Source organism: Felis catus, chromosome B1, assembly GCF_018350175.1.
Source record: "Felis catus isolate Fca126 chromosome B1, F.catus_Fca126_mat1.0, whole genome shotgun sequence".
NCBI lineage: Eukaryota > Metazoa > Chordata > Mammalia > Carnivora > Felidae > Felis > Felis catus.
This window is the reverse complement of record NC_058371.1, coordinates 25,402,229-25,427,297: the sequence shown is the minus strand read 5'-3', so window position 1 is coordinate 25,427,297 and position 25,069 is coordinate 25,402,229. Positions and strand designations below refer to the sequence as shown.

At 41.3% G+C, this 25,069-nt stretch overlaps 1 protein-coding gene across 13 annotated transcripts in view; it reads right to left on the bottom strand.

Annotated features, from left to right (window-relative positions):
• DLC1 (DLC1 Rho GTPase activating protein) overlaps positions 1-25,069 on the bottom strand; it is a 484,735-nt gene that overhangs the window by 42,385 nt on the left and 417,281 nt on the right. The window contains exon 1 of one of the 13 annotated variants that reach the window (XM_011281421.4): positions 3,932-4,326. The exons of 11 other annotated variants lie outside the window; for them this stretch is intronic. In XM_011281421.4, coding sequence (XP_011279723.2) covers positions 3,932-3,968 — 37 coding nt within the window. In that variant the 5' untranslated portion in view covers positions 3,969-4,326. Of the gene's footprint in view, positions 1-3,754; positions 3,873-3,931; positions 4,327-25,069 lie in introns of those variants that run through there. One more of the 13 variants, XM_011281422.4, reaches the window with a different exon arrangement.

Sequence of the window (25,069 nt, the reverse complement as noted above, 5' to 3'; positions counted from 1 at the left end):
TTGAGGTTGAAAGAAAACACCACTGATTGCACTCCTACCAGCAACCCACTCCCATAAAGCAAATTTTAATCTTACAGCACTGTCTTTCTTAAAAGAGGAATGACCCACAAGTCTCGGAATTCCTGATAGAAGGACAATTGTGAACACCGCTCCAGAAAAGCATTTTCCTCTTAATTTCACCAGACGAACTGGGGACTGCGCTTTTTGAGGACACAGTGTTTGGATGTTAACGCTTTATGGCTGGGCATTAGTTCCCCCTGATAACCACAGCAAAGAACCACTTGCTAGGTCCTACACTTTTGAGGTCCTAAATGCCATGCACATCATTCCTTTGCATGGTATCCCCACAACTCCAGAGTTTAAGGACAAATCCTGTTAAAATCAGCACTCGATGAAACTCAGGAATCACCATGTTTAGAAATTAAATTCTCTCCTCTACTGGATCCCAACTCTTAGACTTCTAATCACTGAACTATGCGAACAAAAAATCAAGATCACCTTTCTCCCCAGGTCTGCTTTATAATTTTGAGAACAGGCTTGGCATGACGTGAGCCTTGATGTCCATTACACTTCGGGGCCAGGTTTGACTAGGGTGTTTGTTCTAAAGCTCTAAGAATTCGGTCTTTAGTGATCTGGCAATATCCAGAGAGGAAGGGGAAACATCTGAAGTTATTTTTACTTTTGCAAGTCTTCTGGCTGTACAGGGAAAATGCTAGGGTGGGTCAAGTATTGTCTGGAGCCCTTCAGGGGCTTTTTTTTTTTTTTTTTTTTTTTTTTTTTTTTGCATGGCCTCATTTCCGTCTTCCTGTTGCTAGGAAGGAGAGTTAAGCATGAGAAACTCGTGTTTACAATACTGGACCATCCTGTCCAGCACAAGGCTCTCTTCAAAAATGCACGATTCACTTCACCCACTGTACTTTGGATGCCCCCATTCTTCTGGACCAAATCGCCCTTTCCTGAATATTTTCAAATAGCATATTTACCTGCCTCGGTCATAAAAATAACCACTCTCATGTTAACATTGCATCATGGCTTAAAATCTCCACAGGGACACCAAGGGAAAGTCAAGTACTTATTTTTGTATTTCGAACCACCTCTTGGAATCCCACCAAGACTCTGACTGGAGGGCATCTTCATGGGGCCTCCCATATCCCCTCTAAGCCCCACGCTGGTTAAGAGTTTAAGTACTACATACACTTTTTCCCTCACTTTACAGTCATAACTCGTTTAATTGTAACATGTTTTCCTATTAATCTGGTATATTTTCCAAAAGCAACCAAATATCCCTTTTTAATGGAAAAACACCCTTAAATTTTGCTCAGTTCTTTGAACTATAGTATTGAACAATAACAAAATAAGAAACAAAACAAGGCTTTAGGTTAAAAGGCAACTGGTCTCTCACCTTCCCTCCACAACTCTAGGAAAATCCTCTGGCTGGCCTAATGGATGAAAACCTGGAACCCTGCCTTCAACTGGCCATAGTCAATTGCTTAACTGTTCGACCTTTTCACTCTGAAGGAGTAAGTGGTGTTTCTCATAAGATCTAAAATTGGTAAGTTAAAGTCACAGATTAAGTCACTGAAACCATATTTCTCATCCACTCTAGGGAAAGATTCAAGTGGGAAGCTACTTATTTTGATCCCGTGGAGTCAGGAAACAAAGTCAGTCCCTGTTCTTGAGTTTCTGGCCAGCTTGGTGTGTAAGGTGTCACTCAGCCTGAAGCAAAATAAAATCTCTCTCTCTTTTTTTATGTTTCTTCTTTTGGTCAAAAGCAAACTTTTAGAGCAGCTGGGAGAGAAAGTCAGTCTGCTGTGCTTCATTTTAAACACTGAACAGTAGTGCTAATGAAAAAAATATGCAGCCGGGCTCGGGCCACGCTGTAAATCTGGCGTGCCACAATAAAAAGTTAATACATGCAATTGCCAACATTTTCTCAGAAAATGTCTTGAAATAACTTCTGAACGCACATCTGCTAGCTATTTGACACTCATTCCCCAGGACTTCAGTTCTTCTATTAGGGGGGCTGTTGACTTTCAGGGCACCCCTCTGGCCATCTGCTACAGTCTGCAAGCCAAGATGGCACTGGGTGCCTCCATTAATTCCACACTTATGGTCTGCAAATTATCTCTGTGGAGGACCAGCCTGCAGTCCAGATGGATGCCGAATTAGTCAACCTCTTGGAGCTGCTGATAGATTTACATTCAGAGTTCTGCCGGGCTATTATTTTCCCTCATCCCTTCGGCAAACAGAGTTTGCAAAAAAAAAAAAAATGTAATTTGAGACTCAGTATTCTACCTTCACCAGAGCTGTGATTTTTTTTCTACCCAAATGCGTCATACATGCCACCCTCAGGAATCTTTCTGTAGTGGAGGGCTGTGCCTAGGCTGCTTTGCTCCACCGCACCAACGAGGGCCCGAAAGAGCTTCCGAATCCTGAGAATGAACCGTTTGCTATGTTGGGTGTAAAAAGGCTCACTCAACACTAGGGTGAGGCAAGGTTTTCTTCGCCGAGGTGCAGATTAATAACTATATGCAGGCGTTTCCTTCCACAGTGATCAGCACAAATTGGGAATTTGTGAACCATCAATACCAGGCACGGTACTAAACGCTTGTATTAGCTCATTTGATCCCCACAACCTTCTCGCGTGGTAAATACAGTTATTACCCCTGAGATGCAGACGAAGGAGGTGCAGAGAGGTCTCAACACTTCCCAGATGCGCCCAGCGAGCAGGCTGCGGACCTAGGGTTCCTACTTCGCCAGGCTCACCCTGGTCTGTTTTGATTCCCCTCGCACGCAACACGGGATGTACGCTGGAAAAATGAGCGGATTTGCATAATCTGCAAATTACACGTGGCAGGGCCAATTTGCTGTGGCCAGGGGAGAAACTCCTTCGGAAGGATCAAAGTCTCAGCCGGTGACGTCGGAGATGGGGACAGGGACACAGAGGCAGCGTGGGACAGGGTTCCCAAAGGCCGTGACTTCGCTACGCACAAAGTCGGGCGTGCTTCCTTCCTTCCTCTCGCCGGCCCAGGGACTCGCCCCGCGCTGGCGCCTCCTCCGGAGACAAGGGCGTGGGCATCTCCACCCCGCATTTTAGGAAACCCGATTCAACGCCCCAGCACGTGAAGGCACCCGGCAACCTTCCCAGCAGGCGCCCCTCACACGTAAGCCAAGGGGCTTGCAACCCTCTCCAGGGGCCAGCAGCCACCAAAACCCTTTCTAAGTCTGAATTACTTTCCAGCATTGAAAATATTTGAGCAAAAACCGTTTGAAACTAAAACAATGATTTTTCCTCAATTTACTTTCAAGCAGTTAAAAAAAAACAACAACCATTTTCAAGGGTCACTGCGGCCTGAACATCCCCAAATAATAAACTCTCAGGGAGTCCACACCGATTTCGGACTTGTATAGTGAAGGGCTGTAGTCACGGAGCCCCGAACGTCCCCGGAAAGGCGGTCGCGCAGCGCCTCTGGGAACCAGAGCCCTTCGCCTGGGACTTAGAGCAGGGCCGCCGGCGCGGCCGGGCTGGCAGCCGACCCTCCGTGTGCCCCCGCCGGGTGTGCACCCACAGCCCCAGCGGGAAGTTAGCGTGGGCTTCAGTTCATTAGTCGCGGTTGCCCCCGGCCCCCAGCCCTTCCAGGAGCCCACCGGGCGCGCCGTCCCGTGACCCCGTAGCAGTGAGTTGCCAGGAGTCATTACCCGAAATTAAGACCTCCCTCCCCAAACCATGACGCTCGTTTTTCCCACACTCCACCTCCTCCACTCCGAGAAATTTGGGCGACTCGGTCCCGAGCTTCCTCGGAAAGCCTTTTAAAAGCACAGAACGACAGGCACCGACTTGACAAGGCGGGGTGACATTTCCTCCGCGGCGAGTCCCCTCCGCAGCTGGCTCCCGCAGCTGGCCCGACGGCAAGGCACAAGTCTAGCTTACGTGTTAGGATCATGATGTCCGGCTTCTCCCTGCACATCAACAGCGGCGGGGGGTTGCGGGAGCGCGGTGGGGAAGTCGAGGCAGCTCAACTCCCGCGCCTGCACCCACGGCGGCACCCGAGACACGCGCGCTGGCGGTTCTTAGCGCATCCTTGCTCGCCGCTCCGCACCCCTCGCCACGGCCCCAGAAAGAACTCGGCGTTTTCCAGAGGTCAAAGGGAGAGAGAGCTCAGGAAGAGGGGCAAGAAGCACGGGAGCGGTTGCTCCTGTCGAGGAGAACTTCGGCCATGGCCGGGTCAGGAGCTAAGCGCCTTCGCTCCAGCTGCTGGAGCGCTCTGCCTCTCGCGCGCCTCTCCGGCCGCGCCCTCCCGCAGGGCCCGCCCCCGAGGGGAGGGTCTAGGCTGGGCAGCTTAGCCTCCTCCGCGCCTCCTAAGTAGTGGGCCGCAGCTTCTGACGGTCCTCAGGTCCGAGGCCCCGCCCCAGACCCCGCCCCTTGTTGCTCCGCCCGTCACCTCCTCCAGGCAGCAGCAGAGCCAGCCACAGCCTCTGGCCGTCCCCTGACCCCGCCCCCTCGGCCCCGCCCCCGCGCCTCCACGGCCCGGGGCTGGAATGTTTTCCTCTGGCCTCCACGTCTGCTGGGGGAAGCTTCCCGAACTGTTCAATTGTGGGCCTCCGGGGTGAAGGCAAAGGCTGTAGCCTCGAGGCATTTACTTGCGGGGGAAGCGTGAGCTGGACTCTGCGATATCGCGCACTTTCCCTCTTTTTCTTGTTGGCTTTGCACACTTAAAATTATCTCTATGATTCTGCCTCACATTATGCGGGAACTGCATAAATTTGCAGAAAGGCGGGGAATCAGGGAGGTAGGGATGAATCTAGAATGGGAAGAAGAATACCTGTCCCTTGGACAGTCATCATTCATTGCGAAAGCTTGCAGGGGTACAGGACAAGTGTAAGTAATTATCACTGCTCTACAGAGGGATTGGGTTTTTACTCAGCATGTGTTGAGTCTATTGTGTACACAGTGTTTTCCAAACTATGGACCTTGGGCCTCAACTCAGTGCACCTACTGTAACTAACTGGTAGGACCAGTCGAATATACCAGAGAATCATTTTTAAAAAAATATTTATTCATTTTTGAGAGAGAGAGAGAGACAGAGCATGATTGGGGAGGCACACAGAGAGAGGAAGACACAGAATCCGAAGCAGGCTCCAGCCTCTGAGCTGTCAGCACGGAGCCTGACGGAGGGCTCGAACTCATGTACTGTGAGATCGTGACCTGAGCTGAGGTTGGCGTTCAACCAACTGGGCCACCCAGGAGCCCCACCAGAGAATAATTTCCGATGGTGATAATCTGCACTTTTACAAATCCTTCGGTGATTCTGATACACTGTAATATGAGGGAACCCTGATATAATGGAAAGCCTCATTTTTAAAGATCACAAGTGAATACAACCTCTGAAAGATATTTAAAAATTCAGACTGGGGTTGCATTACTTTGGGGCTAACTGGTGCTTTCTGTCTATTACCTCTGGTCAAAGAAAACTATTAAACTCATTCATTCAACAAATACATCAAGAGCATTTATTATGTGCCAAACATTGTTCCAGGCTCTGGAACTATGGCAGTGAGCAAAAAAGAGGAACTTCTCTTCCCTACTAAAATTTACTTCCTAGTGGGGAAGATGCACAATAAATGAAGCAAATAAATGAAATATTTAATAGTGTCTTGGATGGAGATACATAAAGGAGGGGAGGGGAGAGAGGAGTTGTGGGAAGGTCTCTTTAAATAGGGTTAAATGCAAATGGGAGACTAGTCTGTCTTAATTATGGTTTAAAATACAGAAGACACTTTTTCACTCCAGTTTTTTAAAAGCAATAAAAATGCTAATTCTACCACTGGCTCTCTAATGTACCCAAATCAGAATGCTGGCTCTGGAGAGTGGCCTTGCAGGTTTGGGTTTCTATTCAACAGATACTTCTAGGGCTTTTACCTACTTACAACTGCTGGGGACACCAAAGTAGGCAAGGGTCTGCCCACCTCTGCCTGCTCAGAGTTTACATCTGGCGGGGAAGCAACAAGGGGGCATGTGAAAAAGAGGTGCTGTGAATGTCCAGAAAGTAGAGTCCAAGAAGGCAAGAAGAGCTGCCCTCTGAAGTTTGGATGCTGGGGGAACCGTCAAAATGCCCACAGTTGCCAGCAAGGTGGAGTGTGATTCCAGGGGAGGCTGGAAAAGTAAGGGCAAGAACTTTTCAATTCCCTGCGTGACTGTGTTAAGGATTGTTTCATCCTTTCCAGTTATTGATAGTGAGAAGCCATTTTAGTGGATGAAGGCATCCCCTGGCCAGATCTGCAATTTTGAAAAGACCACTCAGGCAGTAGTGTGTACTTTAAACTTAGAAAATAGGAATACACCTCCTAAACATACTAATTTCCCTTATTTATTAAAAATCCAAACTCTAAAAATACAGATATTCTAAGCCTCTCCCCCAAAGCATATTAACTCTCAGAATAATTTCTTAATGTTTACTAGTAGTTGTGTGAAGTTACATTCAATTTAATTAGGTTTCTAGGAGTTTGTGCAATCCCTATACAACCACCCCCACTAAGTATCTGAGAATAAAACATGCTAATCTTTTCACCCCTTCTTGCTCAAACTCCATTCCTTTCTCCTTGATTATTGATGATGCCTTCTCTGGATCTTCTCTAATTTCATCACATTTCTCTAGAGGTTCCTGTAACATGGATTTCTCATCATCTAATAATACTAATAACTCCAAAAACATTATCCTTGGTGAGGTATTGTTTTGCATGTGGCCTTCACTGAATCTCTTCACCTTCTTCCATTCTTTGGTTTATCCACAGCCTGTGTCCTGAGCCAAATCCCACTTTTCATCGTTTTAATTCTTACTTTTAATAGAAATGGATGTGCTACATTTTGAAGGCTGCCGCACCTGTACAACAGTGGTTGAAAGCAGGACTTTTCTGGTCGGCCCACTTAATAGCCAAGTGAGGAATACATTATATTGCCTCTCAAACTTCAGTATCTTCATCTTTAAAAAAAGGAGGTTGAACTAGTGCCTATCTTCTGAGGTTTTTAATGAGGATTGAATAGGGTAATGCACCTAAGTGCTCAGCACATAATAAGCACTTGGTGATGTTAGCCATTATTATTACTATTACTAAGGGGACACATCAAACAGAAACATGAGGTTTCTATTTAAATAGTCATCCAGGAGAAGACTAAAACAAAACAAAATGAGATCTTGACTTTAACCTTGATGAATCTAAGGCACCTCTACAAACTAGGGGAAGGAAGGAATGGAAAAGTCATTAAGAGTATCAACAAACAGCGGTGCTTTACCAGATGAAAGAGGGTCCCGGGGATAGTGCCGACTCCTTCCCCTTCATTTAGCCTTCAACTCATCACCCCACGTTTCATTTCTTCTGTTGCAGGCTTGTTGGCTAAGTTGTGTTAACTGACATTGGGTATTGAAACACTGGACTCTGAGAGGCAGGGATTAAGTGGCCCATTTCCCCACCAGCAGTCTATTGTCCTCCCAAACCCCTTCAACCCATGGCAAGAAAAAACCATCACAAATTACACCAGGTTTTGTTGCCACAATTCGACACAAGGACAAGGGCCTGTGCTGCTTACTTGCTGCCATGTTCTGAGTTTGGTCATCAGGTTCATGGAAGCTGTTCACTGGGATATCCTGTCGTGTGGATGTTTTCACATTCCACTGTGTGTTATCAAGGCAAGAAAAATCACATCCTAAATGACAGAAAGCTAAGTGACTCTGGCTCCTACTCTATATTAATGATTAAGATTAGATACCATTGATATTGCCCAAGGACATCCTCTAGCATTTTCTGCCACTATAATGCATCTTTTTTAAAAAAACTCAAATGTCTACAGACACTCAGGCAGATAACACTGGTGAGGAAAGCAAGCCACAGTGGGGTGGGGAGGCCTGGGGAACCCAGCTCTCCCCAAGGGGGCAGGATCACTCAGGCTCACTTGATTGTTGGCCTGTGTTAACACAGCTACCCCATGGTTCTGGGTTTAAAGATTTTTCAAGAGCCTCCTAGCTTTCTGTAATTTTATTTCAAGCCTCCCAATTTTTAGATGCTGGCAACTACTTAAAAAATCTAAACTAATTCCAAGTAATTGCAACTTTGAGCCTCATTTAGCTCCAGGGCAACTGGTTTAAACCTCTGCTCTAGTGATATGAAGCAAGCAGTGTCTTTGGAAATGTATTTCTCTCCCACAGGAACTCAAAGCTGCCTGAGTTTGGAAAATGTTGTAATATAATTTGTGTTCAAATGGGGCATTGTGAAATCAGTGTGGAAAGAAATTATTTGTAATGTTCAAAGGAAATATGACAAATAATAGAAAGTTTTTGAAATAATTTTTAAACAGTATTCGATTAAGAGAAATAACTAAAGGGGCGCCTGGGTGGCTCATTTGGTTGAGCGACCGACTTTGGCTCAGGTCTTGATTTCACGGTTCGTGAGTTCGAGCCCTGCGTCGGGCTGTGTGCTGACAGCTCAGAGCCTGGAGTCTGCTTCTGATTCTGTGTCTCCCTCTCTCTCTGCCCCTCCCCCACATGCGCTCTGTCTCTCTCTGCCTCTCAAAAATAAAGAAAACTAATAAATTTTTTTTAAAAAAGAGAAATAATTAAATTTGAAATTTAATGATTGTCCTTAAAATACACACTTATGTTTAAGTTTCCATGGCCAAGTCTGGGTTCTTCCCCCACTGTCCACCCTGGTATTTAACCTTTTCAGAAGTGTGTAAGGGGCAACTCGGTGGCTCAGTCAGTTAAGTGTCTGACTTTGGTTCAGGTCATGATCTCACAGTTCATGAGTTTGAGCCCTGGGTTAGCTCAGAGCCTGGAGCCTGCTTTAGATTCTGTCTCTCTCTCGTGCTCTCTCTCTCTCTCTCTCTCTCTCTCTCTCTTTCTCAGGTGTCTCCCTCTCTCGGCCTCTCCCCTGCTCGTGCTCGGTCTCTCCTTCTCTCTCAAAGATAAATCAAGATTAAAAAAATTTTTTTAATTAAAAAAAAAAAAAAGAAATGTTTAAAACCCCAATGCTGGAGGTATTAGATGGGGAAAGAAGAGGAAAAGAGAGGGCTAGTCAGTGAAATAGATTCACCCCCTTTAAATTTTATTTAGAGTAGCTCTCTTGTTCAGTCAGACCTTTTTCGATTATGTCTTCTGAACAACTTAAAAGTTTAAAATATGGGGAAGGTGACCTAGTCTACCAGTGATATTTTTAGAGGAGCGGGGAGTCCCTTGTTCATGCATAAATGTAAGATAAATCTACCTTTGAGATAATCACTTAAATCCCATATGAACCAGCCTGGCATACTGCTTTCATCACCCAACAATTATTTATTAGACCCCAGAAAAGGCAGTGTGCTGGTGAAGCAAAAATGAACATGAATCAATACATCCTGGGGACATACAGCATGACGACTGAAGCCACTGTACTAGGTATCTGCAAACTGTTAAGAGAGTAGATCTGAAAAGTTCTCATCACAAGAAAAAACAGTTTGTAACTATGTGTGGTGACCAATTTGAACTAGATTTACTGTGGTGATCATTTTGCAATATATACATATATATACATGTATATATAATATTTATATGTAATAATATAAACTTATATTATAATAATAACATAATTTCGATAATAATGTATTTAGAATAATATATGTAATAACTTATAATATAATATATATAATAATTTGTAATAATATATATGTATATATAATATTTCAACTCTGAAATTAATGTTATATGTCGATTATGTCTCCATAATCGTTGTTGTTCATTAAATTCATTCATTCATTAAATGTTGTTGTTCAGTAAATAACAACAACAAAAGAACATGCAGAGAGGGCTTGGAGGAGAAAACTCTTAGGTACAAAGTAGGTACAGATACAGTTCTGTAATAGTTCAGTGGAGGGTCTGAATACACTGAAATCTCAATCCTGATTTGATAAATCAATGGACACTCTTTCCTGGGATAATTACAATATTTACAGTAGAGTTTCCTTTTAAAGACAATTTCATTTAGCAGCTCAGGTACACGATTAGCCCAAGGCCTCGGGGCTCAGCATGCAGGGAAGGAGGGAGCCCAGAGGGTACTGGCACCAAGTCAGAGCTCTTGCCCCTCCCAACTTCCATTTGGTCTTCACCAATGACTGCTCTGATTCTTTCATGTGTGCTCTGGAGACACAAAGATCAAGCTAATACAAAATAGAAATTGCCAGGGCGCCTGGGTGGCTCAGTCGGTTAAGTAACTGACTTGGGCTCAGGTCACGATCTCACGGTTCATGAGTTGGAGCCCCACGTGGGGCTCTATGTGGACAGCTCAGAGCCTGGAGCCTGCTTCAGATTCTGTGTGTCCCTCTCTCTCTGCCCCTCCCCAACTCATACTCTGTCTCTCTCTCTCTCTCTCTCTCTCTCTCTCTCTCTCAAAAAATAAGTATTAAAAAAAAAAAAGTAGAAATTGCCTCCATGAAAGAAACTGGGCTACTTTTCCATCGAATTAGCCAATTTTATTTTAATTTTTTAATGTTTATTTATTTTGAGAGAGCCAGAGAGGGGCTCGAACTCAGGAAACCCTGAGATTTGGACCTGAGCCAAAATCAAGAGTTGGATGCTTAACAGACTGAGCCACCCTGACGCCCCTGAATTAGCCAATTTTAATGGCATCCTTTGATTCTTTGTTCAGACATTTAATAGTGTTTGGGGGCTGGAGGCAAATAATTCATTGAAAGCTCAGGATGGACACTATTTTGTGAGTAATAATAATATTTAATCCTTTGCTTTCTTATTATTTAAATTTTACGATTATAAAATATCCATTGCTAGAAAGGTTAGAAAACATGGAAAAGTATAAAGAAAAAAGTTAACCTCCTCATAATTGCACTACCAGAGATAATTGCAGACATCTGTATTCCATTTTTATGTCTATCCTCCCAGTCAGGTTTTTAAGTACAGATATTTTGTTGTATAAAATTGGGATCATAGTTTTATTGTTTTGTACTATCTTATTTCATTTACTATACCTGAAGAATGTGACTTTTTATAGTTGCTTCATATTCTATCTTATGGGTTTCTCCATAAATCAATTAATCAATGTTGGGGTGCCTGGGTGGCTCAGTTGGTTGAGCATCTGACTCATGAGGTCATGATCCCAGGGTTGTGGGATCGAGCCTTATGTTGGCTCTGCACTGAGCGTGTAGCCTGCTTAAGATTCTCTCTCTCTCTCTCTCTCTCTCTCTCTCTCTCTCTCTCTCCCCCCCCCCCCCCCCGTCCCTCTCCCCCTGCTTGCTCTCTCTCTTTCTATCTCTCTCAAATAAAAAAATAGGGGCACCTGGGTGGCTCAGTCAGTTAAGTGTCTGACTCCAGCTCAGGCCATGATCTTGTAGTTTGCAGGTTCAAGCCTGGCATTGAGCTCTGTGCTGACAGCTCAGAACCTGGAGCCTGCTTTGGATTCTGTCTCCTTCTCTCTCTGCCCCTCCCAACTTGTGCTCTGTCTCTCTGTCTCCCAAAAATAAATAAATGTAAAAAAAAAATAATAAAATAAAATAATATAAAAAATAAAATAAGCAAATAAATGTTTCAGCATTTTATTTGCTGCACATTCTTGTATAAGAAATTTCAAAAGAGCAAGAATGATAATTTCTTTAAGAAAATTCACGTATGTACTTTGAACTAAGAGGCTGCAGGGTATTGGGACATTTGATACATATTTCTAAACTGTCATCCAGAAACTTTGTGCCTATCTTACATTTTACCAGTGTTTGAATGTTCCCATATCTCTCCACTTAAGTATTGCCAGCATTATAATTTCTATTCCTACTGCTATGTTAATGAGCAAAAAGGTATTATCTCATTACTGTTTAAGTCTACATTTTTTTGCATACTAAACTGGCTGAATTTGCTTTACTGTAGTAAAATATACCACTGTAGCCATTCTTAAATGTATAGTTTAGCAGCATTACGTCCATTAATGTTGTGTAACTATCACCACTATCCGTCTCCAGAATTTTCGCATCTTCCCCAACTGAAACTTTGTATTTCTTTAACAACAAGTCCCCGGTCTGCTCCCCCACCCCCAGCCCTTTGGGACAGGGTTCTACTTGCTGTCTCTAGCAACTGGACTATTCAAAGTACCTTATGTAAGTGAAATCACACAGGGGTACCTGGGTGGCTCAGTAGTTTAAGCGTCTAGCTCTTGGTTTCAGCTCAGGTCATTATCTCACAGTTGGTCAACTTGAGCCCCACATCAGGCTCTGTGCTGACAGTGTGGAGGCTGTTTGGGATTCTCTCTCTCCCTGTCTCTCTGCCCCTTCCCTGCTTGCTCTCTCGGTCTCTCAAAAAAACAAAACAAAGCAAAACAAAACAAAACAAAAAACAAACAAAAAAGCGCAAGTGAAATCATACAGCATCTATTCTTTTGTTTCTGGTCCTTTTGTTACACTGGTTGAATATTTTCATATTTATTAACTAGTTATATTTTTTAAAATTGCCTATTTAATCCTATAGTTGTTTCTTGTTCAATGAAGCATTTTGTCTTTTGTTACTGATTTAAAAATATTACTTATATATTAGGAACATTAACCATTTGTAATTTATTATAAAAATATTTTTACTAGTTTCTCATCTGCCTTTTAAGCTTATTTATGATACTCAGAAAAATTAACAAGATTCAAACAGAATTAAAATGTCTTACTTATTTGTTTTTTTTCAATTATTAACTAGGCGTTTACTTAAGTAGTGTCTTCTATACAATTTGAAGCCAGAAATGCTGACACAAAATCAATTTGCAAAACAAGGTCATTTAATGTCTGAGATATTTTGCTTTATTTTTAATTATAGATTTCATATTTTACTCAAATATTCTAGCTGTCTTATTTGATTTTTCTATCTGCCCTAACATCACATAGAGCTGTCTTGCATAGAGTGAGACTCCATCAAAGCCTCTGCAAAAAAGGTAGCAGGGTCAGGGTCAGGGTCAGGGTACCAGATGGAGACCTAGGGGCATTGAATTGTTGAGAAACTTTTTGACTTTCAACTTCTCTCTAAGTGCAGTGTGTGTGTGTGTGTGTGTGTGTGTGTGTGTGTGTACATATGCATCTACTAATAAAAAAATCTTGGGACATCCAAGAACTTTTCTGGAACTAAGTACAACATCAGTATGGTCATTTTAGCTTTTAGCTTTGTGGGCAAAAAACTATTTTTAGTATTGATCTCTACCATCTTGTTCAAAGGAACCATTTATTGGAAAGATATTCCAGGCTATGGATTGGAAGAATTAATATTGTTACAATGTCCATACTACCCAAAGCACTCTACAGATTTAATTCAATCCCTATCAAACTACCAGCAGCGCTTTCACAAAACTAGAACAAATAATACTAAAATTTGTGTGGAACCATAAAAGACCCCGAAAAACCAAAGCAATCTTGAGAAAGAAGAACAAAGCTGAAGGTATCACAATCCCAGATTTTAAGATCTACTACAAAGATGTAGTGATCAAAACAGCATGGGACCAGCAAAAAAATAAACACAGACCAATGGAATAGAAGAGAGAACCCAGAAATAAACCCACGCTTAGATGGTCAATTAATCTATGACAAAGGAGCAAGAATACACAATGAGGAAAAGACAGTCTTTCCAATAAATGGTGGTGGGAAAGTTGGACAACTACATGCCAGATAATGAAACTGGACCACTTTCTAACACCATAGACAAAAATAAGCTCAAAATAGACGAAAGACCTAATGTGAAACCTGAACACATAATCCTAGAACACAGGCAGTAATTTCTGACATTAGTGTTAGCAACAGTTTTCTACATGAGCCTACCAAGGCAAGGGAAACAAAAGCAAAAATAAGCTAGTGGGACGACATCAAAATAAAAAGCTTTTGCACAGTGAAGGAAACCATCAATGAAATAAAGAGACAACCTACTGAATGGAAGAAGGTATTTACAAACGATATATCTAATAAGGAGCTAATATCCAAAATATATAAAGAACTTATACAATTCAACACCAAAACACCTCCAAACAATCTGATTAAAAAATGGGCAGAGGATCTGAATAGACACTTTTCCAAAGAAGACATACAGATGGCCAACAAACACATTAAAAGATGCTCTACATCACTAATCATTGGGGAAATGCAAATCAAAAACACCATGAGATATCATCTCACACCTGTCAGAATGGCTAAAATCAAAAAGACAAGAAATAACAAGTGTTGACGAGGATGTGACGAAAAAAGAACTGTCACGAATTGTTACTGGGAATGCAAATTGGTACAGCCACTGTGGAAAACAGTATGGAAGTTCCTTTGAAAAAAAAAACCCAGAAATACCATATAATTCAGTAATATCACTACTGGGTATTTACCCAAAGAGAAAAAAATACCAACTTAACACAATATATGCACCTCAGTGTTTACTGCAGCATTATTTATAATAGCCAAGATATGGAAGCAACCTAAGTGTCCATCAATAGATGAATGGATAAAGAAGGTACGGGGCAGGTGTGTGTATGTGTGTGTATGTGTGTGTATAAAATATATAATAGTATATCGAGCAGCCATAAAAAAAGGATTAGATCTTGCCATGAATGGACCTAAAGGGCATTATGCTAAGCAAAATAAGTTAGAGAAAGAGAATACCCTATGATTGCACTCATATGTCGAATCTAAAAAAACAAAACAAACAAACAAGCAGACCTATAAATACAGAAAACAAACGGATGGTTGTCAGAGGGAGGGGGTGGGGCATGGGTAAAACGGGTGAAGGGGAAAGGGAGACACAGGCTTCCAGTTACAGAATGAGTAAGTCATGGGAATAAAAGGGAATACAGTCAATATGATATTGTACTAGCATTGTATGGTGACACGTCGTAGCTACGCTTGTGGTGAGCATAGCGTAAGATAGAGAGAAGTTGAATCATTATGTTGTGCACCTAAAACCAATGTAATATTCTTTATCAACTATACTCAAAATTAAAATTTTAAATAGTAAAGGAGCCGTTTATGTGGTTCCTCCTACTTTGACTTTTAAATTCATATCCAGATGTCATTCTAAAGCATGCGCTCAAAGAAGATTCTCAGCCATAGTTTTGAAAAGTTGAGTGAAATCACTGATGAGTTTGTTTCCACTAAGGAGATGCTTTGCGTTCATCTGAGTTGTCATGTGTTGCTATTTCTTCACAGTAGACTGGGTCCTACAATAGTGATACTATGGCATTGGTTTGAACAATGCCTGAAAAAAATAAACGGTTCTTTTCCTTAGCTGCTAACTACAGCATGTTGGTCATTACAGTGTTATTTCTGGAAACCCCTACACAGCTCCAGATCATTAACTTACTTTAATAGCCGACAGGAGAATGGGGCTGCAGTTTGTCGTCAAGCTTGGCTTTCCATGCATAACCGATTCAGTCAATTATCTGATATGGATTCAGTTGAATTAAGATGCATTTTGGGGGGAATTGCAAGGCAACAAATTATACATTTTTAAAAGGAGACCTGGCAATAAGACTCATGAACGGGGGAAGAGTGATGTTTGAAGACTTGTTGGGAGAGTTTTATTGTTGAACAAACTACTTCTGTACTGATTATTGACATTTTTGGGGTAAGCTGACAAAACATATAAAAGGCAAAAAAAAAAAAAAACAAATCAGAAAAGCCTACTTAATTTCAGGACTGAGTTCTCCAGATCTAAATTTAAAAAAATGAATCCGTGAGGATCCTAAGGTCTATGCATGTGTAGACTAGGGAAGAGATCTGATATAAATCATGTTCCTAACCTGGTCATAGATACTATCCGTGGCCTTGAGTTGCTCACATAATAATATCTCTTTATTCTTAGTTTATTTTTAAAATATCACAAAATATATGATATATAATATACTACATATTAATTATTTATAAATAAAAATAGATATAATTTACATGACAGAACAAGGATGCTGGATCATTTAACTCAGGATTTTAAGTTTTAGATACAATATAATTTGGAGGTAAATATTATTATTACAGATAAGGAATTCAACTTAGAGAGGTTACATAGCTCGCTTGATTTCATACTTCTAATAATTAGGGAAGCAAGAACTTGAATCTGGTTCTTTTTGCAATGACGATTATGACCAGGGCTTTAAAGTCAAACTATGTGAGTGGGGAGCACTATTTCAGGTCTCCCCTTTACTCAACTGTAAAATGAACGGATTGCACCAGATGTTCTCTCAGGTCCCCCCAGCTTTAGGTTCTAGTTTGTCTTGAACTACGGTGTAACACTGTCTTTATGTTCATTTTCACTTCTTTGTATGAGGTTCTAAACACATCCAGCATTTAAAAACGCTACTAATTAAACACAAAATGTTGGAAAGGAAAAAGCATCTGTTCTGTAGGTTACCATGACTCACAGCAATTCAGAATAGCAAACTGTGGTCCATTGAGTGTGCTATTGCAAATCCCAGGACTGTACCTGCCACAGGGTAGGACCCTTTCCCCTCGAGGGCCAGTTTCTCGGGTTTCCTAAGTGCGTGCCAGAACCACGCTTTTCAGAAATCCGTAAGTTAAGCTCTTCTCCTTTCTGGACAAGCCTCCTCTACTGTCACTGAGGCCTCAAAAGGTATGTGGTGTTGTGTCTACACTTGCTTATGAAATTTGGACCATGCAGCAAGGGCCTTCACTCAAATGACTTTCTTAAAAATGAACTCTTTTTCTCCTGTGTCACTGCTCTGATTTGCCATTTATATTTGGATTGTAATCATCCCCCCCCCCCCCCCGGACTTTCAAAATGGAAGCTTGGTATCGCCATTTGTGTGATTTCTTTCACACTTTTCACTAAGAGTGGCTTTCCAACTTTCATGCACTTAATCGCTCTTCAAAGAAACCAATCGTAATTATTAGAAAAGAATACTCAGCCACCGTCCCAACACATTACTCTTAGAACACTCTGGATCCAAGCCTTTCCTTGCAGGGACACACTTTTGGAACAACTACCAAAACTAATAAAAAGTGACAAACACACGTGCTGGCTGCCTTGTTTTCTTGCACCACACCCCACTCCATCGAAGTCATTATGTAGTCTATCTGGGATGTAATAATATTCTACATTTGCACAGTTCTCTTAGGTAAACATTTTATTTCCCATAACACTCAATAATTGAACAAGATATTTTGTTGTATGTTCTTCTTTCACCTTCTGTCGCCTCCAACCAGCATAACCTCTTGTATTATCAACACCCTCCACCAGAGTGGTACACTTGCTACAATGGATGAACCTACACTGACACATCATAATCACTCAGTCTCCATAGTTTACATGAGGCTTCACTCTTCTTATTCATTCTATGTGTTTGGACAAATGTATCATGACACATATTTACCATGACAGTATTGTACAGAGTAGTTTCACCACCTTAAAAATCCTCTGTTCTTCAGGGTGTCTGGGTGGCTCAGTCTGACTTCGGCTCAGGTCATGATCTCATGGTTGACAAGTTCGGGCCTTGCATCAGGCTCTGTGCTGATGGCTCAGAGCCTGGAGCCTGCTTCAGGTTCTGTGTCTCCCTCTCTCTCTCTCTGCCCCTTCCCCTCTCATTCTCTGTCTTTCTCTGTCTCTCAAAAATAAACATAAAAAAAATTTTTTTAAGTCCTCTGTTCTTCACCTAATATTCACTCTTCCCTCCCTCCTAACCCCTGGCAACCACTAATCTTTTTACTGTCTATGCAGTTTTGCCTTTTCTGGAATATAAAACAGCTTGGATATAAAAGGCAAACAAACAAATACGTTGGAGGGGTTGGGGTTAAATGAGAAAACTCTGTACCCTCTCAATTTTGCTGTGAATCTATATCTTCTGGAAAATATAAAGCTTATTAAAATATACATATGAAAGAGGGTTTAGCAGAACATGGACTATTGAATGATAAGGTCAGGTGTAAACAGTTTGGTGTTCTAGAAGAAGTTAATATAAAGACTTTCGTAGTGGCTGAGGATTTTTCAGAACCAAAGAAAGATATAAATCCACAAGTACAGGAAGCAGAGTATAGCAGGCAGAATAAATACAAAGAAACCCACACCTAGGCGCCATTTAGTGAACCTACAGAATACTTCAGAGAGAAAAAAAGAAATCTTAAAAGCACTGGTGAGAAAAGATTACCTGAGGAAAATGACAGTTAAATTGATGGCATACTTTATAACAGCAAAACACAAGCCAGAGAACTTGGGAATATCTTCAAGTTGGGGGTGGGGAGGAGGGTGTCCAGGAAGTCTGTAAGAAGGTGGGTGTAAGAAGTCTGAAGAATGAATGTGAAAGCCAGTTTCAGATAACTAAGAATAGAAGGAGTCGCTAATCAATACAACTTTACTAATGGAAATCTTGAAGGATGTATTTAAAGGGAAAAATGATCTCAAAGGTTGAGAGTCAAGAGAGAATGGAGAGCAAAGAAACTGGTAAAATGCAGGTAAGCTGAAAAAAACTGCAGAGAATAGAAATAATAATAATACTAACAACAATAATAATAATGTCTGATTGGGGGGGCTTAAAAAAGACAATTATAGGGGCGCCTGGGTGGCGCAGTCGGTTAAGCGTCCGACTTCAGCCAGGTCACGATCTCGCGGTCCGGGAGTTCGAGCCCCGCGTCAGGCTCTGGGCTGATGGCTCAGAGCCTGGAGCCTGTTTCCGATTCTGTGTCTCCCTCTCTCTCTGCCCCTCCCCCGTTCATGCTCTGTCTCTCTCTGTCCCAAAAATAAATAAACGTTGAAAACAAATTAAAAAAAAAAAGACAATTATAGGGATAACAGTCAGAAATAAATAAAGTATTCTAAGGTGCTTGTATTTGTTTATTGAATATGCATAGCAAGATTTCAAGAATCATCTTTACATTTTTTTTATGTTTACTTATTTTTGAGAGAGAGAGAGAGAGACAGAGCACGAGCAGGGGAGGGGCAGAGAAAGAGGGAGACACAGAATCCGAAGCAAGCTCCAGGCTCTGAGCTGTCAGCACAGAGCCCGATGTAGGGCTTGAAATCATGAACTGTGAAATCATGACCTGAGCCAAAGTCGGATGCTCAACCAACTAAGCCACCGAGGTGCCCCTGAAGAATCATCTTTAAAAGAACTGAAATAGTTAGTAGGGGGAAAATGTGGAATAAGAAAACAAAGAGATTTAAAATTTTTGAAGTAAGAAAGGCAGAAGACAAAGATATAGGAGAGAGTAGGTCAAATTAAAAATACACATAAATGTCCGAATAGATCAGCATTTATGAGTAATAATAATAAATATAAATGGTCTCAAGTTGCCACTTAAAAGCCAAACCTGAGAGATCAGTTGGTCTCCAATAAAAATATAAACGAAGATAAAAATAAAAATCCAGCTATGTATTAACTTGAGCTACGTCAAAACCACTAGGATATGAAAAGATACACAGGGCTAATATTAAGCAAAAGAAAATTAGTGTAGCTACATAGACAGAAATAAAAGTCTACAATTCAAAAAGAACTATAAGTGGTGAAGAGAGCTGCTACCCAACACTAAAAAAGTTCATTTAATGACTAAAATAAAATGATTCTGAAGCTGTGTGCCCTGAATAAAATAACCTCAAAATCTACAGAGCAAAAATTGGTAGAATTGGAGAAAATGACAGATATCATGGTGGGTGATTTCTAGAGACCTGTCATAATTTTGGATAGGTTGAGCAGACAAAAGAAAGAAAAAGTAAAATAGAAACATTTTAATAATCATGTGTAGATTTCTGAATCCATTGATTAGAACACATATATTCTCTACACTGTAATACTAAGACCACACAAACAAAACAACCATTGACCATAAACTAAGCCAATGAGCAAATCTTAACAAATTTCAAAGTGCTATCAAACCGACCACTGTGGTGGTTTTAAAACATGTGCAGAAAATCTTTTGCAATCTTCTCCTCAAAAAGTAGAGTCAATGTTCCCTCTGCTTGAACCCAAGTGGTCCTGTGACCTTCAATGACGAGAGTGTGGTACAAGTAATTCTGATTTACTTCCAAAATGGGTTAGAAAAGATCATGTGGCTTCAGCCAGTTTTTCTTGAGAGATGTTTGGATATCCTGAGTCCCTGATGGGCAGAAAGAACTGGAAAGGCAAGAGAGAGAGGCCGATGTTGGAGGAACTCCATTTTAGCCCGTGGCTGTCTGAGGTTTCCCAACCAAGGCACCAGACCTGTGAATGGGGAACCCTTTGAGAGACCCCAACCCTCACTACCATCTGACTGCAATTGCCCTAGAAACCCTGAGGAAGAACCGTCTTTTTGAGTCTGTCGACTTCTAGATCCATGAGCAAAATAACTGCCATTGTATCATGCTACTGTCTTGGGTCTTGTTATACGGAGAACAGTTGTATTCTCTGACTGAAATGTAATTAAATAACGGCAGTATGCATTTTAAATGTTTTAACTCAATTTATAAAGGTGCGAAGTATCACATGATTCAAGAAGAAATCATACTGAAAAATTTAAAATACGGAATGATCATGAAAGTACTGCATATTGAAAACTTGTGGGATATAATAGCAACCAGTATTTGATGACATGTATAAGCTTAATTGTTCATACAAGCAAAGAAGAAAGGCTGCAAATGAGAGTGCCCAGCTTAGAAAAATAACAAAAGAATAAAGTCAAAGAAAACATAACAAAGGAATTAATAAATAAAAGAGCAGAAATTAATAAAACTAGAAGGGATGAGCAAGCATGGAAAACAGCAGTGAATAAGCAAACTGCAAAATGCTTAAAGTAATTACTAATCGACATGCAAACTGATACCATAATTAGCTGACATTTTACATACGCCGGATTTACAATTAAAAAGTCTGGCAATGTCTGGGGCGCCTGGGTGGCTCAGTCGCTTAAGTGTCCGACTTCGGCTCAGGTCATGATCTCACGGTTCGTGGGTTCGAGCCCCACATCGGGCCTGTGCTGACAGCTCAGGGCCTGGAGCCTGCTTCGGATTCTGTGTCCCCCTCTCTCTCTGCCCCACTCCTGCTCATGCTCTGTCTCTGTCTTTCAAAAATGAATAAACAACAAAAAAAATTTTTTAAAGTCTGGCAATGTCAATTGTTGCCGAGGATGTGGAATGGTGCTGTGGACGTGTCTATTGGCACAACTCCTTATAAAAGCAATTTTACATTTATTTTAAAAGTGAACATTAACTACGCTATGATCCAGCAATTCTGCTCTGAGGTATGTATCCTAGAGAAACTCTGGTATAACTCAAAAATGTTAGCAGTAACATTATATTAGGAAAGACTGGAAATAATCCCAACGTCCATCAAGTGGAGAATAGATCTTTTATTTATTTAAAAAATTTTTAAAGTTTATTTATTTTGAGAGAGACAGAGAGAAAGGGCAGGTGAGTGGGGGAAGGGCAGAGAGAGAGGGAGAAAGAGAGAATCCCAAGCAGGTTCCGCACTGTCAGCACAGAGCCCAACGTGGGGTTTGAAACCACAAACTGTGAGAACATGACCTGAGCAGAAGTCAATAGCCAGATGCTTAACCAACTGAGCCACCCAGGTACCTTGAGAATAGATCTTTTACACCGGCATATTTTCACAGTGAATGACATATGGCAGTGAAAAGAAGTGAGCTATAGCTTTGTGCGACAACATGGATAAATCTCCGCAACAATGTTGAATGCAATACCAGGACTGAAAATAAAATGCTTATGTGGTAAAAGTAATTCACAAGATGGGAAGGGAATGCTAGATTCAACATTCAGGATGGTGATTGCCTCTGGAGCAAGGCAGGGAGACAAGCTGGGGAAGAACTCAGCTGGGTAGCTTTAACAGGAAAGGTAATATTCCAGATCTTCAGCTGGGTTTTGGATTAACAGCTGTTGTATTATTATGTTTTATAACTGATATTCACATATATTTTCTTGTTGGTAATAAGATTTAAAAAAATTTCTTTTTCGAACGTTTGTTTATTTTTGAGAGAGAGAGAGACAGAGCGCAAGCAGGAAGCGTGCAGAGAGAGAGGGAGACACAGAATCCGAAGCAGGCTCCAGGCTCTGAGCTGTCAGCACAGAGCCTGATGCAGGGCTCAAACCGAAGAACCGTAAGATCATGACCTGGGCTGAAGTCGGACGCCCAATCGAATGAGCCACCCAGGCGCCCTGATATCAAGATTAAAAAAAAATTTTTTTAATGTTTATTTATTATTGGAAGACAGAGAGACAGAGGATGAGCATGGGAGGGACAGACAGAGGAGGAGACACAGAATCCAAAGGAGGCTCCAGGCTCTGAGCTGTCAACACAGAGCCCGACGCGGCACTTGAACTCACAAAATACAAGATCATGACCTGAGCTGAAGTCGAACACTTAACCGACTGAGCCACCCACGCGCCCCCCCGCAACCCCCCCGCCTCCGGTATTAAGATTTTTTTAAAAAAGAAGTAACATTGGAGAAATTTTATTACGTTGGTAAAAAGAAAAAAATCTACTGTAGAGTCAGATCCAGATTTGAATCCTGCTACTGCCACCTGTTTGCTACATTATCTTGGAAAAGTTACTTCAACTTCAAATCTTATTTTCCTCATTCATCATATGGAAATAGTAATACCTCCCTGGGTAGTTGTGAGCATTAAAACTGATTGTTTATAAAGGGCTCAAAACATATTTATGCACTTAATAAGTAACAGTAAGGAAACCTTAACTCAAAATCTATTTTTGATGTGTGTGTGTTCAATTTGTTTAGGCTCTTAAATATACTGTAATATTTGTAGTTGTAACTGCATTGCACTGCTATTTTACCTGTGTCTTTTTAAAAAAAATTTTTTTATGTTTATTCATTTTTGAAAGACAGAGAGACACAGAGCACAAGCAGGGGTGGGGCGGAGAGAGGGGGACACAGAATCTGAAGCAGGCTCCAGGCTCTGAGCTGTCAGCACAGAGCCCGACGCAGGGCTCGAACTCACGAACCGCGAGATCATGACTTGAGCTGAAGTCGGATGCTCAACCGATTGAGCCACCCAGGCGCCCCTTACCTGTGTCTTAAAAGGACTCTTTTTCATTTAATTATTGTACTAGCTATCCTCCTACTGTTATCACTGAAAAGTTCCAGAACTAGTGAATCAGTGATTCTGAAAATAATTAAATCTAAATTTATAAGTTATTAAAAAGTAATTCTCTGTATCTCACTTATTTCGCTTATTTGCATTAGTTTACATTATCAAAGCCAAATAATATTAATAATAATCATAGTAGTAATGGTAATTTGACTCTGTAAAGAAACATCTACCTTTCCAATGTTAAAGTTCATTCTTATCACATCGCATCTAAGACACGGGCCTTCCATGTTTATTTCAGGTCCATGCTTAAAAAAATTGTATCATACTACTCATTCTACTAGAATGTTTAAAAGTGGGGAGATAAAATCCAAGATCGTAACCCAGCACAGAGAACTAGGAGGAAAAGCAGACCAGGTAATTTAATCTAGAAGTCATAGGACATTCTTGGTGAGTTTTGATTTGATCTGGTCCTCAAGTAGGCCTGCTCCTAAACAATCCTTTGAAATCTGCATCAAATTTAGAAAGAATGAAGGGAACACTGATTAATACGGCATACATTTTCAATCTCTCTGCAATGATCTATCTAATTTTAGGCAAGGTAAAGGCAAGAGCTTCCACTGGCATCCTCTAAAAAGTATTAAATATGAATTAATCAGCTCACAATTTATGTACTTTTTCCTCATTTGCCTGAGTGTCTAGGAGCTACGCTTTAGTCAAAAAAATTTTTTTTTTCCTTATGAGGCTATAACAGAAACTGAACATACAGGTTTTATCATTTGAACTCCTCCTCAGAACTGAGCTTCCAAACAATAGTCCCCGATAGTCCCAGACTCCTGGAGAAGTGACAGATCCAAGCAGATACTCTGGCCTAAATCAATCTCCAGGGCAAGACGAAGAATGGCAAATGTAGGGCCAGCAGTTTCCCTAAATCACTACGTGTGGATTTCTCATTCTTCGAATTTTCAAAATGAATCTAGCACTTGTCTGCACTAATAGCCTTGTGATCCAAATGGTCTTTTTTCCCCTCCATCACCAGTCTCAAATCTTAAAATCAGAAAAGGGAATCTGGATATTCCACACTTACGTAGAGGCAGGAGTCCTTACCTGAAAGTGACATGCATGGTGGAGCAGGTCTGTTGCAACAAGGCTAAGGTTTGAATAGTGCTCGCCAGTATCTTCTGTGATTGCGAAACGTGGGCTGTCAGCACATCCAGATTTGGTTTCTAGGCCACTAACGGCTAAGCAGGGCCTACAGGGAGAAACTCCCAACAGCGAAATCCCACGCGCGTGTGTGTGTGTGCGCACGCACGCCTGAGCTACACAAATGGGACATTTTCCTAAAGACCTAACCTTAAGTTTTCAGTCTTGATGCTCTCAATCCTCACTCTTCCAGGCACTTGCAGGACAGCAAACACCCACTGGTCAGTAATGGCTGTATAATTGTTTTCACTGATCAGAAATCACAATAGAAAATACACACAGAGGGCACAGTCTCATTCCTGATAAAGCTTAACTTGAAGCAGAATTTCACAGCCTTTCCATTTTCATTTCCTAGTTCCAATACCACCCCAGGATGAAGCTTTTTTTTTTTTTTTAGCTTTTTGTTCATATATGAAGCCTATTCTGCTTTAATTTCCCCCAAATTCCAAAAAAGCACAACTAAGATGCCCCATTATATTCTTGGCATTAATGACCTCATTTCCTACTCCCAGAACTCTCTCTGGGAGTTTTTTTCTTCTCCAGGGACAAACTGGAGTTCTTTTCTTGTCCCTAGTCCTTCACTGAGGCATGTCCTGCTCATAGTCTGTTATTAGACCTTAATGTTTCTCCTTTATTCACCTACTCCTCACCTCATTCACTCTGTCTGATCTGGGTTCTATTTCTTGGCTCTATAGAAGCTGACCTGTTCCTTCACGCTTCCCAGACAAGCAGTGCCGGCACTAATATTTATCAAGCTCTCTTTGAGAGTTAATACTTTTTATTCCACCCTCAGAATGGCAAAGAGATCCTATATACTTGGCCTGGCTTACCATCAGTTGGAAGAACATCTGTACATG